Raw genomic sequence first — 15648 nt, 5'->3', positions numbered from 1 at the left:
AATATTCTCCAAAAGCTCATTATCTGAATATTGTTGAGTAATAAGCTAGGAGTGGGATTTTCTACTTAAGTCTTAAAACCAAATCCTTTATGATCTGCATGTAGTACATCACCTTATACTATAATTCTGTCACCACTTGCTTATCACATTTATAGACTCAGCAATGTGTAGGACACAAATTCTGACTGCCACTGAACATGGCCTTCCACTTCAGACAGCAGCCAAGTTACCATGCTGGTCTTTTGCTGGCCCCTTAGTCACCTTCCTTGGGATGTCTGTGGCTGCTGAGTCCTGGTCCTGCCAAGTCACACACCAGCACTTGCCATGCTCTCCTTCCCTTTGACCTTTTTTTCCTTGGGTTGCAGCCAAAGCCAGGCTATCTGAGGAGCTTAAAACGTTTGTTCCTCTCATTTGAGATGAGGGGTTGAAAAGTAAGTGGCCCTCTAGCCGCTTACTAAAGTGGATTAAAGATCTATCATCACCTTGAAGGAGGCTTTGATATCTAGATTTCAATAGTTTTTCATCTCTGATCCTAATCAAACACTGGGTCCCCCCCACCTGTTTGCTGATAGTTACTATTCTAAGGGCAAAGAAAGTGAAAATCAAGTAGTTTCTCTGACTACAAAATATTTTGTGGTGCTATGTATCCCAAGGGCCTTCCACTTAAAATCAAAACGCAGCCTCAGAAGGCAGTATTGGTGGCTAAAGGTCTTCACAATCTGGGTCAGGAGAATTGGGTTTTCTTCCTGGCTCTGCAACCAACTAGATGTGGAACTAGATTGACCAGTGTTGAGTGAGTGAGCCTGCACAAGAGAAGAGATGCTAAAGGACAGGGGATGGTTAGGGAACAAGGAAACGATTGTTCTGATGGGATGAGGAAGGTTAATGAAAAGCAGGAGGAGACAAAAGTAACATGATACTCAGGAAGAACTGGGTGGTACAGAAAGGAAGCTGGGTAAGTGATTAGACTTGCTTCTACCTGCAAGTGGCTGTTTGCCTCAGCTTTTGTCCTCTGCAGTTTTCTAATCTATTCTTAGGGTTTTCATGTAATAGCCACAGACCCAAATTCATGGGAAGACAGCCACTCTGCGGTATCTGGAGTATCTTGCATTGGTTTAAAAGTTCTAATGTATCCCAAAGTTATTAGGAACTTCTCATCTAGAGATGAATGCTCCTTAAACTTTGAGTGCTTCTTTAAGAAGTGTATTGAGTGCCAGCTCCTTCTCGTCTGCAAGATTTTCTGCTTACAGTGTTGGTTGTGGAGAGAGTGCAACACAGGACAAGAGGAAGGGCAAAAGAAAGAATAAAGGAAATGCTTTTCAACATTCAACAGGAAGAGAAACCTCTCTATGGCTTAATTGGAATGAAAATGCTTGCTCTTTCATAGAAATGGTAAGGTGAGAAGGGCCAATTTAAACCTTCCTCCCTGGTGACTTTGGAAGGGCTCAAACATGGCTTGGAAATGACAAATTGAAAATGGCTGGTTTGATTTTGCTGTTCAACTTGTGTGAAATGCCAAAGGTCAGCCCAGGTCATAAACTGAGTATCTAGGATATAAGCTTTAGAGTACAGGGGAATGCAGTCCTTTAAACTTACATATTGCTAGGATTAAATGTGACTGACCTAGTGGGCAGCAAATGACGTGAAGTCCACAGTGACAGTGCAGAACAGGATAACTCTGTGGGTAATTTCAGCCAACAGTTGGTGCCATACAGAGCTGTGATGTTTGCAAGCAAATTAACTAGAGATTTTAAAATTTACTCCCGTAGATACCTCATCACATATTCTCTTATGTTTCCAACAAAAATCTATCTATCTCTAAGGAAATAATATTGTGTTTTGCAGTGATAATACAATTTCCAGCTGGTCCCAACTTCCTGTAAAGAAACTTAATTTGGAAGTAAACTAGATAGTCTAATTCCCATCAGAAAATGTAATTCTCTCTCTCAGTGTCTCTCTTTCTATAATCTACCATGCCAGGTGTTTGATGTCTTGGGGAAGGTAAAAGGGAGGAGTAAAAGAGGAAATTGAAATACTTATTTGAAATTTCCACATCTGACTTTCAAAAAACATCTACGGCAATGGAATAACTTCATATTCAGTCTGAGTCTTCTTAACCTGTTTTACTTGGGCTGTGGAAATGGATAATAGAGATGGAGTATCTGTCCACGCTAAACCAGTGGGTAGAGTACAACTTGGATGAGAAATGTACAGTTGAAATTGACCATTTAGACGACGATTTGTCACACACAGTTTGCATCCATGCAGACTGATAGATTTATAATTACATTATGTACAAAAAGGTTTTAGTTTATTAAGGCAACCACAATTTGGATTCTTTGTCCAAGGTGGCTTGATACAATTGAAGTGGTGATACCCTTTGAACATTTTCTTTTTTCTTTTTTTTTTTTTTCAGATAAGAACACTTATTCCCATTTGCTCATAAGAAATAATTATCAAGAGGATGGACATCTTCTATTGTTTTTGTTTGTTTGTTTCCCTTTTTCAACAACCTATGATAGTTATTTGAATGAAAAAGATTACATACCAAGGCATTGCTACACACTTGTCTTTCTGATGGGTCTGTGGTTTCAGTTTTTGGCAATTTCTCAGTTATTCCATTTGCTGGGGGCTCTAAAACCATTTTATTCTGCCTATTCTCTGGTGATATGTTTTGAGTACAAAAATAACCTAGTTGACACCTGGGTCAACATAACCTTGGCTGCTGAGTCACTTATTAAAAAGGCTCTATCAATACTGAGTGTGTGTTCCACAATGATTGTGTTCAAAGCCTGGTTCCTCGAGACAGCATGCCAAGTGAACTTTACAATACAGGGCAGATTTTTTACATGATTTAGATGTTTACCAAGACAAAGAAGGCAGCAAGTAAGTTAATGACAAGGTATATGGGAGTACAGTGCGCAAAAGAAAGGTAGGAACAGATGATGCTAAACATCAGTGTAGTGCAATAGAGGAGGCAAACAGAAGAATATGGATGCAAGTTTGAAGTTGCCTGTCACTAGGATTCCACTTTCTGATCACATGATTCCATCTGAGAAACTGTATCATTAATGGAAAGATTCTGGCCACCTGAAGATAATGTTGGTGCACCAAAGCCTAGTAGATCTTGAAAACCAAAAGGAATAAAAACCAATGAAATGGAAGCGAGTTACAACAAAGCCAGTTGAGAAATTTGCAGCTTTTCTCCCCTTGGAATGTTTCCTAATTGAAGGTGTTTCCCTTCGGATTTCCCTGGCCAGCAAATGAAATTGGAAACAAGGGCGCACCTCAGATGTGGGAGGCCGGTGGCGGTCAGAGAGTACCATCAGCCTCCTCCTTCTTGATGGTCTTCTGCTCACCTGTAAGGATCTAGAGAGACCCAAGTGCCGCTGGGCTGCGAACTGCTGTGAAGCAGACACACTGCTCTTGAAGGTCGTCCCCCTGTTTTGTTTTCCCAAGAGCTCCTGATGGCTCAACCTTGTCATCTGGCCTGATTCTGCCTGCTCAGCTCCTGGAGAGAAGGGCATAGATGTCCCTGCAGTGGGGATTTCCCCCACCCCGGCTCACTGCACTTCCAATGTGTCAGTTGCCCAGCCCCAGGTTCAGACGCCCACCTAGGGAAGGACTTCGCTCTCACTGCCTCGAGATTTCCTCTGCCTCTTGGCTTTCACCTCCTCCTCCTGGGGAAGGGACTGCTGCGGGGGCGGTTGCTGAGGGGACTGAGCAGGAGGGGGGTGGGAGGGGAGGAGGGGGAGGTGGGGGCAGAGGAGGTGCCTCCCGCGCCATGTGAATGACCGCCTCGATGGTGGCCATGATGGTGTCTTGGCTGACCGCCGGCTCCAGCACAAGCGGGCTCAGGCTGGGCTTCTGCCCCCTTTTGCTGGGCAGGTCAATGCACTTTTCCAGCACGGGCATTTGGTCTCTGGAGTCCTCATCAAACTGGGTAGGCTGCTTCCGGGGACGCCCTCGCCTCTTTTTAACAAAGTTGTTGCCTGTCTTTGATTGTCTCTGCAGCCGCTTGGCCTTCAGGATCTTGTTCACGTGGTCCAGGTTCTTCTTGGTGGACAGAATCTTGGTATAGTTGCACATCTTCCGCACCTCGCACTGGATGGCTTCGATCTCCCTCCGCTTGAATCGCTTCTTCAGGGAGTTGCTGGCTGCAGAAGAGGAAGAAAGAGGAAATTGAGCATAAGGCACTGGCTGCCTGAAACCCAGCCTTTTCACTCATGACTAGCTTTATATGTGACTGTAAAGATGAGGGAGAATTAATGCTATAGATGTGACTCAGTACCCAATGTTTATTCTTCCTCTTTATTAAAAATTAAAAATAGTAAAGATAAATACTAGTTCATTGTCTATGACATGTAGGAAACATTTCTGTTTACATTGCTTTAATCCTTAAAATAATTATGTGAAATACTGCTGTCCCTCTTTTCCAGATGTGGAAGAGAGGCTCACACTGTGGAAGTGGCTTGTCCTGGGAATCAATTCCAGAAGCACAATATGAGTTTTCTCATGCTTTTACTTATTAGAGGTTTAATTCCTTTATCCAGTTTTTGACATTTTTTACAACTTTCTTTTTCTTTTGTGAGAGTGAGAGACAAGTGTCTTCAACAGGCTCTCCTGACGAGATCACCTTCTGGGCTTCCCAGTTGGTCAGGATCATGGGAACGACCTGGCATCTTCCATATGGGTCCATGGACAGTGGCTAACTACTTTGCCACCTTGCCTGTCTTTTTCATGTTTGATTCAATTCAATTTAGCATTACATTATACTTTGCCTTTTTGTTCCCACTACATGAATAAAAGGCATTTTGTCTTCCATATCAAGCATACACATGTACCATCAACTTCATGGAAGAGGTGCTTTGGTCTGACCTAGAAGATGTAACTGCAACATGTAGCATATTCCTAGCTCTCCTCCACTGGCAGAGAGATGATTACTTCTTGAACACAGTAGTTGAGATGCCACCAGCATGCTATCCACCTCTCTCCCACCTTCACCTCCCCATCCCTGGCAGTGTTCTGGACTTGTCAAATTGTCTGATGATATCAAATTAACCAAGTCTTTCTGAACTGATTCATCCTCTGGGATCCTCAAGAGAAATATCAGCCAGGTGTTTCTGAGTTATTTACACTCCCCCTACTGGACTGTAGTTTGCAAATAGCTCTTTTCATGTTCTGTAGCCAGATTCATCTCTAGTTTATGAGCTGAATTTCTCATCTTAGGAAGTCCTGTACTAAGGACTTGGCCACTAAATGGCTTTCAAAACTGCATTGTTTGAAGTTTAGACACCATGAAGTGTGAATGACTTCCAGATGTAGCTGACCTTTGCTGCTTAGATCACTCTTTTCCTCGTTCTGTACATGAGTAGATACCTGCATGTGCACAGGCACACACACTCTCACACAGTCGACCGTCCACCTGCTCACTGGCCATCCATCACTCTGGCTATTTATCTACATAAGAGGTATGTCCTCACTGAATTCTTTGATACTGTGATTTACTCAGAATCTCAACCCAAAGAAGCTCTTCCGTGGAGAAGACTTAGGCTGGTGGCAGAATATGTGTTATTAGCATCTTGGCCTATTGTTCTTTCCCACTATTTTTTTATCTCCTAGTTCAGAAACAGAATAAATATCTTAAGAGACAGGAAGGGAGGAAGGAAGGAAGGAAGGAAGAGAAGAAGAAAAATCATGGATGCCAAGGTCCCTTATTCTTGAGTACCCCACTTCATTCTTTTTTTCTGCTTAGGCTCTTTCCCCCTCATGCCCATCACTGATCTCCAGAAAGGTTTTATTTGAAGTCATTGATGCCACCAGCTTCCTGAAGTAGGAAGAGTTGAGGTCCACAGCCTGGGTCAAAGTGCTACTGCTTTTGGCCAGAGGTCAGTGAGACCGACAGTGATGAATGACTATGAATGATCTTCAAACTAAGTTATAAAGATCTACAAAGAAGGAAGTCACAGTGAGCTTCAGACTATGAGGCTGTCTAATTTCCGTAGTTAGTCTAGTAAAAGGAAATGATTGCTTGACTAAGTTCTCAGGTGCAGGGGCCAGTCCTTGTGTGTCTTTATGTCTTGTCCCTCACAGGCCTACCACTGTGCCTCCATACATGCAAGGAATGAAAAATTACTTTTGGACTGACAATTCAGACTATTCTTTGCTGCTTTACAGTTGTACTTTCTAAAGGACGCCTAGTTTGGAATTTTAAAGCAATTATTGCAAATATGATGACATTCATGTTAGCACGCCTCCATGTCAGAGACAAGAAATTGTCCACATAATTCATGAGTAAATGAACACTCATCCAAAATACTTCACAAAGCTTATGGCATAAGTTTATGATATAAACTTCTTAGTTTATATCACCCACAGAGGATGAAAATGCAATGTGATATACATTATAGCATACAAATATATAGTAAATGAGTTAGTTGGCAATATTATTACCAAATAAAGCTTGATTGCAATATTCCATGAGCTGAAGATCATTTAGGACATATAATCAATGGATTGTCCCTTTAAGTGTTTTCCCTTTATAGTGAAATGCCAAGAAACAAACAAACAAAAATGAAAACTGAAAAAAAAAGCAAGTAAACACCAAGTTGATAATTCCCTTTTCAAAAAATTGTTGAATGCAGCATAATTTTTTAAATCCTTGCATTAAAAAGTGATTATAAAATAAATATTGATTCTGTTTGTGTAAATCTACTAAACAATATTAAAAATAATATAATCAACTCCTTTGGATCCATCATTCACCTTAAACAAATAGTAACTTTTTGCCATATTGGCTTAATTATTACAAAGAAAGAAAATGCTGTACGTTGAGCTAAGCCATTTCTCCCCTCTCTATTCCATTCTTTCTCCTTTCACAGTTGTAGTTATACTAATATTGAATATATATGAATTCATATTGGTAAAATAGAAAGTCTGAAACTATTTAGTAGTGGTAATGATACATGAAACTGGAAACACTGCACAGTGTTGGCAGGAGGGGTTAACAGAAAAGTGAACATAATCTAAATGTTAACAGTGTAACACATTAGCTATGAAGCATTCAAATGGAACATTATACATCTGTCAAAATAAACAAGCTACATATTCTTAAAAAAAAAAAAAGATGATGTCCAGCCACAGTAGTGGCAGCAATAATGCAGTGTTCCATGATGCTGAAGCCATATGAGAAAGTCTTGAGTTCATGTCCCAAATTCCCCGTGGTTAGGCCAGGCACATGAGTGCACACCTGTGGTCCTGGCTAGCTGAGGCAGGGGGTGGATTTTGGCAAAAAGACCCTGTTGTGGGGGCACCTCTTTATTTCTCTCTGTTTCTGTCTATTTCTTTCCCATGGAATAAATAAACTGTAAAAAGCAAATAACAGAAGTATTTGTAAGCATCTCACTTATTTAAATTCTAGAATGTAGAGATCCTCTGAGTTTTTATTTCATTTTCAGTGTCCAATTGTGGAGGTTTAAAGTGGCTACTGCATGAGAGATCAACTGGGAGCCAAAGACTTGGTGGATGAGATTTCACATTTACTTCCGTACAAAGCTAGTTCATAGAACTTTATTATGCCTGTAGAATATGGTTGTCTAACATAAGTTTCTGCAGTGGTGGAAATGTTCTTTATCTGAGCTGACTCATATTGTGGCCACATGGCTACTGACCCTTGGAATGTGGCTAGCATGACTGAGAAACTGACTCTTCAATTTAATTTTAATTTAAATAGCCACATGTGGCTAGTGATTGCCATTTGGGAAGTACTCCCCTAGAACTGACCACCTTAAAATGCAGAGGACAGAGGACACACAATTATTCAGTAAGTGAAATACAGTGTACAGGAAACCGGAGGTAAAAAATCTAGTCTTTTTTTTTTTTTTTTGAGAGATTTTCACTGTAGGGCACGTGCGCTCGCCAGACAGACAGAGAGAGACATAGAGACAGAAAGCGAGAAATCACCCCCAAGGGGGGATGGCCATGCCACAATCCCTTGTCCTCCATTCTCCTCTCAGGATCTTCGGCACACACGCATACGTGCCCGGCGTGAGTTTTAAGCCACCGGGTCCGGGACGTGAACCGCGGTCGACTACGTGGGAGTCCAGCGACATAGCCATTACGCTAACTGCCGGTTCCCAAAAATCTAATCTTCAAATAAATTGAAGAATGAGGGGAGAGGGAACCTGTAAATTAAAAGAAACTGAAGAACATGATCTTATTTGGATACCAAACCTAAAAAAAGTGTTAAAAAAATTATGAAATAAATGGAAATTTGCAGTGTGTCTGGGCAATTCATATAATTATTGCTAATTATTAGTGTATAATTATTGCTAATTTTCTCAGGTATGATCATTGCATTGTGATTATGGTTTGATTTTTTGTTGTTGTTTGTTTTTGAGTACCTATCTTTTAGAAATGCATAACAAAGTAGGTGGCACAGGAGGTAGGACACTGCTGTGCAGATCCCGGGTCAACCTGAACATGCCTGGCACACCTGTGGGCACATCTGTGAGACTGACTGCTGGAAGACTTGGAGAAGGATTGGTGGTATGACAAGACCCTGATGAGGATCCTTTCCATACCCAAATATTTATAGATAAAACTATATGCTGTCATCTGGGGTTGGTTTCAAAATACTAAGAAAGGGAGAAGGTAGGTAGGTAGAAATATTGATGAAGCAAGAGTGACCGTGAGTTCAAACAGTTGAAGCTGAATGATGACTACACAGAGGTTTATAATGCTGTTCTACCCCCTTTGCTGTATGCTTGGCCTTTTCTGTACTACAAGGTTAAAACTTTATAAGTGATAAGTAGTGATAAATACTTCTTAGAAGCTTAGGACTGGGGACTGCTCTGGTTTTCATCCTCTTGGGACTCTATTTCATCTGATTAATTTTGGAAGGAGAAAGGAAATGTGCAAGGTAAGGCATGCCTCCTCTGTGTCCTTAGAAAGCTCACACTGATAGCTGCTTCCTTGGTTTGAGCACACAAAATAATGAATGAGGTCTCTGCGTGTTATTTGTAAACATATGTCATGAGCCAATCTCCACTGATGCCGTTAGGTGTTCAGATTTAGTATCCCTCTTTTTTTTTTCCTTAATACCTTGTCATCTTTGGGGTTTCTCACTTCTACAGAACATCTGAATTTCATTTTGTCCTTATGCTTATCACCCAAACTTTCAGTTTACATTTGTTATCCTTGTGTGCGAATAATAACAGCGTGTAGTGTCATAGAAATGACTGCGCAGGGAAAGCTGGAAGTCACGGTGAACTAGGATGAGACCCAGACCCCTCCGGGTCTCCATTTCTTCATCTGTTACACTGGATAGTTGGACAAGATGCTGTCAAAGTTCACTTCTAGATTTAAAGATGTCTATAACTCTTTCTTATACTTATTATTAATTGCCTTCCCCAAATGTGGGGTTTATTTCATCTAATAATTTTGAAATTCTGGTGTGGGAGGAAGAGGACTTTGGACTTGGCAGAGTTTGATATTCACAGATCTTTCTCCTTATTGCTTGTGATTTCACTGTCTCGCTAAATGTTTACAGATTTTTCTCTCTTTAAATTGTTTCATTATTGGACTCTTGCTGCAAGATTGATTCCATATTTCCTTTTCTTCCTATAATTGTCCTATATCTTGCCTGTTCTTTGTTAGTTTTAAAGAATAATTAGGGCTGGCCCACGCAAAATGAAAATTCACTTCTTTGTAACTCTGTAATACAAATCATCTTCTAAACCATGTCTGTTTTTAAAACTGCCAGGTAAATAGAGGAGTTAGCTTGGATCCAAATCTAGATTTTCCATCTTTTTATTTTCATATCAGAGGATTGGTTTATCAGCCTTCTGTTGATTTTGCTGTATATTTTATGATAACTGAAGAAAGGGTTTAGCAGTGCTTTTTATACTCAGACTTTATGGATGTAGTATAGGCCCCATGAGCCAAGACAAAAGCTAACAACATTTAGTTACATTCAAGATTCCCAAGAAATAGATGCCAGTGTTTTTAGACTGTGTTTTTGTCCATGTGCAAAACACATCTTAGTTTTGCAAGGAAGATTTGGGTGGGTCAGAGAGGAAGGTCAATTAATCTCTGGATTCCTTAACGTTTTTCGTGCTATCCAAATGTCTCTAAGAGGAGGTGGGGAGATGTTGGGGAAGGCTAAATGGTCTAGAGTTGAACTGTCTTCCAAGTTGGGTAGACCTGAAACATACTTGCCTGAATTAAGGCAGAGAACTACAGCATGAATCACTTTATGTGTTGATACACTTTAGAAGATTTTTTGAAGCCAAAGGCCACATCTTTTCCCTGTACTTCTAGAATTCTCAGCACAGGTCTGCTCACATAGCAGTACATGATCTGGTACACACAACATGGCCAGCAAGTACAAGCTCAAAGGAATTCAATTCTTGCACATTCTCCAACGTAAATTGTATTTTGTTTGTTTATTTTTTATTTTTTTATTGTTTGTTTTCTTTTTTGTACTTTGTACTTGGATTTGACTTCATGATGGTCTGATGGTCTCTTCTCTCCTAATACTGCTTTTTACTTTCTAATGGAAGAGTAAGGTAACCTGTCCAGGCATATAAACTTTCTTTCTCCATCCTGTGAATTTAAATGAACCTTCTGCAGTGCTGGCCTTAAAAGCTCTTTAGAAAAAGGTGACAAGTTGCCTCTGCTGGTGAGGCTTGTGCAAGGTAGAGGCTATCCGAGTTGATGCTGTTTTCAGCACAAGTATAAGTGTACTGCTCTGCAAGTTCGAAGCAGCGATTCAGAATTAGTTGGTAGATGAAGGAGGTTTGTCATGATAGGAAGTGTTTCTATTTTAAAAAACATTTTAATATACTTCAAGGTTTCTGTGAAAATGTGACTAGCTTCTTTGAAGAATAATAACTGCTGAACTATTCAAATAAGAGGTTTTTCTTGGGTTTTTGATTTGTTTTGTTTTTCTCCCTCATCTATCTGAACTGCAATGGCCTGGGGGCTCCTTGTCTTGGTTTTGCTGCTATTTTCTATTTTTCCTTGAGACAAGGTAGGAAGTGAGGTGGGAAGTTTGACTGATGAAGAAAGAGAAGTAGTGTGGTGTGTAGGTGTGAGCATCTGTCGGTGAGTGACTTCTGAAGTAGGAAACACCACTAAATAGTAAGTGCCTAGGGCATCTTCCTAGATAGGTGGCCACTGTTTGGTAATTTTGTTACTGAAAATGATGTATTATAACCTACAAAATTTCTTTAATCTTTAAATTAAAAAAATCTTATAAATGGAGCTTAACTTCTAAATGAAGAGTTTCAGAGACTTAGACTCATCAAAAAATGCAATGCCTTCTGATTTGCAAGAGCATCTAATTATTATGCAATAAAGTTAGCTACATTTCAACAAAAAACCCTGCTATAATTTATATAATTTAAGCACAGTCAATAATACATTGTGTTCTCTGGATCAATAGATGTAATATATTTTGTTCACCAGAAATATCTACTAATAACTAGTATTAAAACAAACTGAATTCAGAATCAGATCTTCAAATTACTTTATCACAAGTACCAATGGCCTAAGAAGTATTAAAACCTCTCAAAGGCAAAGAATGTGTGTTGTTCTTCTTTCTCCTAGAAAGAAAGAGCACACTTTTGTTTTCATTATAGATGCTCAATCAGTATTTGCTGCTGAATTGTTTCAGATTATAATAATGTGAAACAGAGACTGAAGTCTGGATAACATTAATCTTTTTAGTCTCTAGAACACCTTTCTCTGAATTACTTCTAATTCCATGGCAGTCAGGAGGTTGCCTATCCATGGAGAACTTCTAGAATTTGATGCTGGGCATTCTTTTATTTGATTAGCAATTCTGAGGTCCTGGTCTCTAGATTTTCAGAGTCTTGAATATGGAGAAATAATGCCAATCATTTTATGTGCCCGTGGGTTGGACAAACCACCTGTGACTCAGATAAAGACAATGGTAACTCATTTCAAAGAGAATCTGAGATAAGTAAGAACACTAGTAGGTTGCAAGGAAAGTAACCAGACTTTGTCCAGGCCTGAGAAAGCTGAGGGAAGAGAGCTCAGAGACCAGAGAACTAGCAAAAGAAGTGATAGCTTAAAATAAGATATGCTGTGCATATCCATCAGTAGGGTTTACCCAGGATGGGGTGACAGAAGAGTCTTTAAAGTCTGGGAGCTTTTCTGGAGATGATATTTATTAGGGTCAGAGTTGCTTCATAGGATATTGGAAAGGAGTTGGGAGTGATAGCACTGGTAAACTGAGGAATGCTAGGGCCATTTAGCCCTACCTGTTTCTATCAACTTCAGCTTTTGTTTGTTGAAATGTGGATCAAGCCCCAGCATGCTCATTAGACAACATGGGAAGCAGGATAGAAACACAGTTAACGCCAAAAAGTTTGATGCTACATCTGTTGAGTCTCACAGCACGCCAGTTGGTCACACAGCGGGGGTGATCACACCCTCTCAAAGGGCTCTTTATATTTCTTTTTTCTTTCCTCTCAAATGTGGTTTAGCTTTATTCTTAACCATAAATACCATCCCTTACATAATACTCCAACTACTGTACATGCATGTTCTTACCTGATTGTGAGAGACCTTTTTCTCTTAAATTTTGAAAGAACAAAAATACAGCGGAGAACAATGAATCATATAACAAATGTTACCTTAGAAACATTTTCATATTTTAAATATTTAGGCTCAGATGAATTAAATCCTAATTGACCACACTAGAACTTCAAGAAACAGATAAAATGGTAGGTATCTATGCTTTGTTTTTCTTCATGGTCTTAATAATAAGTGTATTTCTTTATTTAGTACTCAGGTTTTTTATTGACAATCTTGTAGAAAACATGTTGACCAGGACTCATTAGAAGACGAGGTTCCAGGGGCGAGCAGATGGTGTAGTGGTTACATCATTGCACTCCCACATGGTCAACCGTGGTTTGAGTCCTGGACCCAGTGGCTTCAAAATCATGCTGGGCGCATGTGCATACATGCCCAAAAGCCTGGGAGGAAAATTGAGGGGAAGGAATTTTGGCGTGGCCATCCCCCCAGAGGGTGAATTCTCACTTTCCCTCTCGCCATCTCTGTCTCTCTCTCTTTAGCAAGCACATATGCCCTAAAAGCAAAAAACTCTTAAAAAAAAGAAAAAGAAAAAAAGAAGATGAGGATCTGATCTTTAACTTTTTAGTGCTAGGTTCTGTATCTCTAGACAAAGTTCCCAATTTCTTGGAAGGACTCTTACTCCTGGGCAAATATGATTTTGTAAAAATCATCTACCTCCAAGGCTTTTGTGTTCTAGGTAAGACCCTCCATTTCACCCTCAAATCCTTCATCTGTGTTTCCTATGAGATGAATTTTAGACTATATTCCATTTTGATCAGCCTTATATAGAGATTTTATTATCTGCTCAAGTTCATCTTACATTGTGGTGCCCAGAACTGAATTGATTTCCAAAGTATAAAGTGACTATTAGAGAAAAATTGGGTTGATTCATTTCTATAATCAAAACACTGCACTTATATTAATGAAGGCTACAATTTAAAAATCCTGTTTTGCTTTGTTTTGTTTTGGGTAATGTCACACTGTTGGTTCACAGGGGACAGAGGGTTGATTAACTCTCTGTCGTGCCTTCATATAAACTGCATAGAACCTGGCCATTGCTATGCAAAACTGGTTTTTGAACTTAAATGCAAGGCATATATTTAGATGTGCAAAGTTTAATTTTGTTGGTGTTCATCCAATGTCTGCTGTTTTGAATCTGTTTTTCTTTTTTAAAGAGTACCCAGATTTTTAGGGATGTTCAAAGGATGTGAATACCCTCAAAGTTAATGCCTGTCCCTTTGACTCCTGGTGGACTTGATTAAAGTGACTTACATGCATGGTACTCATTTTCTGTTTATTGGAGTTTTTTTTTTAAGTCAATTTATACAACAAAGTATCCTGTATTATTTGTAAAAACAGAAGCAATTTATACCCATTGCTTTAGACTTTCTCTTATTTTTTGTCTGGGTAGTAGAAGAGGGATGTACCACAGAAACAATAACTTTGCATAGCCTACAGGTGTGCGCTCAACTCTATTATTTCTGTGTCAGAGGGGGTAATGTATCAGATGTCGGAAAGGAAGAACAAAGAAAAGCTTGCAGTTTTCTTTTATCCAGAAGCAACATTCCTGCCCTAGTGAGAAAATTTTAAAAATGAAACAAACAAAAAAACTAGGTAAGATTTCAATGCCTCCAAATTTTACTGGAATTCAGTTTATAACTCAGTCTTAGAGCTTTTTATTAATGCTTACATCCTGGTACATACTATCTATTCTTTAAACCTCTGATTAAATCATCTTGCCTAAAATCCATCATGGACTCTCATTTCAACATTGATATTTTTGTCCCCCTTTATGTTGCTTTTATTTCTCTGATAGTACTTCACATAGTTTGTCCTATATTAGAATGATGGCATTGAGCTGCATAGCTCTCCTCTTACATTGTGTTTCCTAAGGGGAAAAATATATATCTTAGTCATCCATATTTATTCTCAGAACAAGAATACCTTGTGCCTGGCCTAATGTGTTAAACTGCCCCTCACCCCTGTGCCTATGACTGCACAAAGGTCAGCTGGCTTACTTGGACTGAGACTTGACCTAAACCAACATCGATCAGCTATTTTGAGAAGTTTGTGTGTGAGCCATGAAAGGATTTTTTGAGGAAATCTATCTATCTATCTATCTATCTATCTATCTATCTATCTATACACACACACACAGTGTTTTTTGTGTGTGTATAGCGAGAGAGAGAGAGAGAGAGAGAGAGAGGAGAAACTAATGGTCTTTTTTTCTTTTTACTACACTTTACTTTTTTAGGGAGTTTTCGGTTGACCACAAAATTGAGAAGAAGATACAGAGATTTCTCATGTATTCCCTGCCCCAATACAGCCTCCACAAGGAATGGTCATTTCACTACCGAACAGTTGGACCAGAATTATAATGGTTCATTATAGGAGAGGAGTCATATGATCTCTTGGCAAATATATATATACACTCAAGTTCTGAGCATTACACCAATAGTTTTTTTTTTGGGGGGGGGAAATTATTGCTTTAACTTTTTCTTTCTTTCTTTCTTTTCTTTTTTTAAATATAAGCTTGTGCAGACTCAAGGCAACAAATACTCCTTCCTCAATTTAAGATTTGACGATATAAAAGGAAAAAGCTCATTCATCATCTTTCCCCTTTAGAGAACATAAATTATTGGCTGACATACCATGTGGCTTGGATTCTAGGAAAAGTTAGTATAAACAAACCCAAGTTACAATGCTTGGAGTAAGAGAGTGAGTCATAAACAAAACACAGACATATGCTCTCATATAAATAAGGGCCTGGATCATCAGCTTCCCAGAGTCTGCTTCCCATTAATTACACAACAAAATGAACTTTCCATATGTAAAGCCCAAATCACTTAGCTCTAGCAACTTGCATAAGACAAAGACCCCAGTTGTGGTTATGGCAATTTAGGCATTAGAAGAGTCCTCTTAAAATATCTTCAGGTGCTGAAGAGTAAGAAGATATCTTGGAGAATTGTTTTCTGGTGATGAAACTCTATCCGTGCACCCAGAAACACTGCCTGGGACGCCGATCTTGGTCCCCTGCTGCACTTA

General features: G+C 39.4%; 1 protein-coding gene across 1 annotated transcript in view; it reads right to left on the bottom strand.

Annotated features, from left to right (window-relative positions):
* Window positions 1-6: 6 nt before the first annotated feature.
* Window positions 7-15648, bottom strand: part of SETBP1 (SET binding protein 1) — a 380871-nt gene continuing 365229 nt past the window's right edge. The window contains exon 6 of the mRNA XM_006144402.3: window positions 7-4157. Coding sequence (XP_006144464.2) covers window positions 3634-4157 — 524 coding nt within the window. The 3' untranslated portion in view covers window positions 7-3633. The remainder of the gene's footprint in view (window positions 4158-15648) is intronic.

This window comes from Tupaia chinensis, unplaced genomic scaffold (assembly GCF_000334495.1).
Source record: "Tupaia chinensis unplaced genomic scaffold, TupChi_1.0 Scaffold000119_1, whole genome shotgun sequence".
Classification (NCBI taxonomy): Eukaryota; Metazoa; Chordata; class Mammalia; order Scandentia; family Tupaiidae; genus Tupaia; species Tupaia belangeri.
The sequence above is the reverse complement of the archived record's forward strand: the minus strand, read 5'-3'. Positions and strand labels throughout refer to the sequence as shown.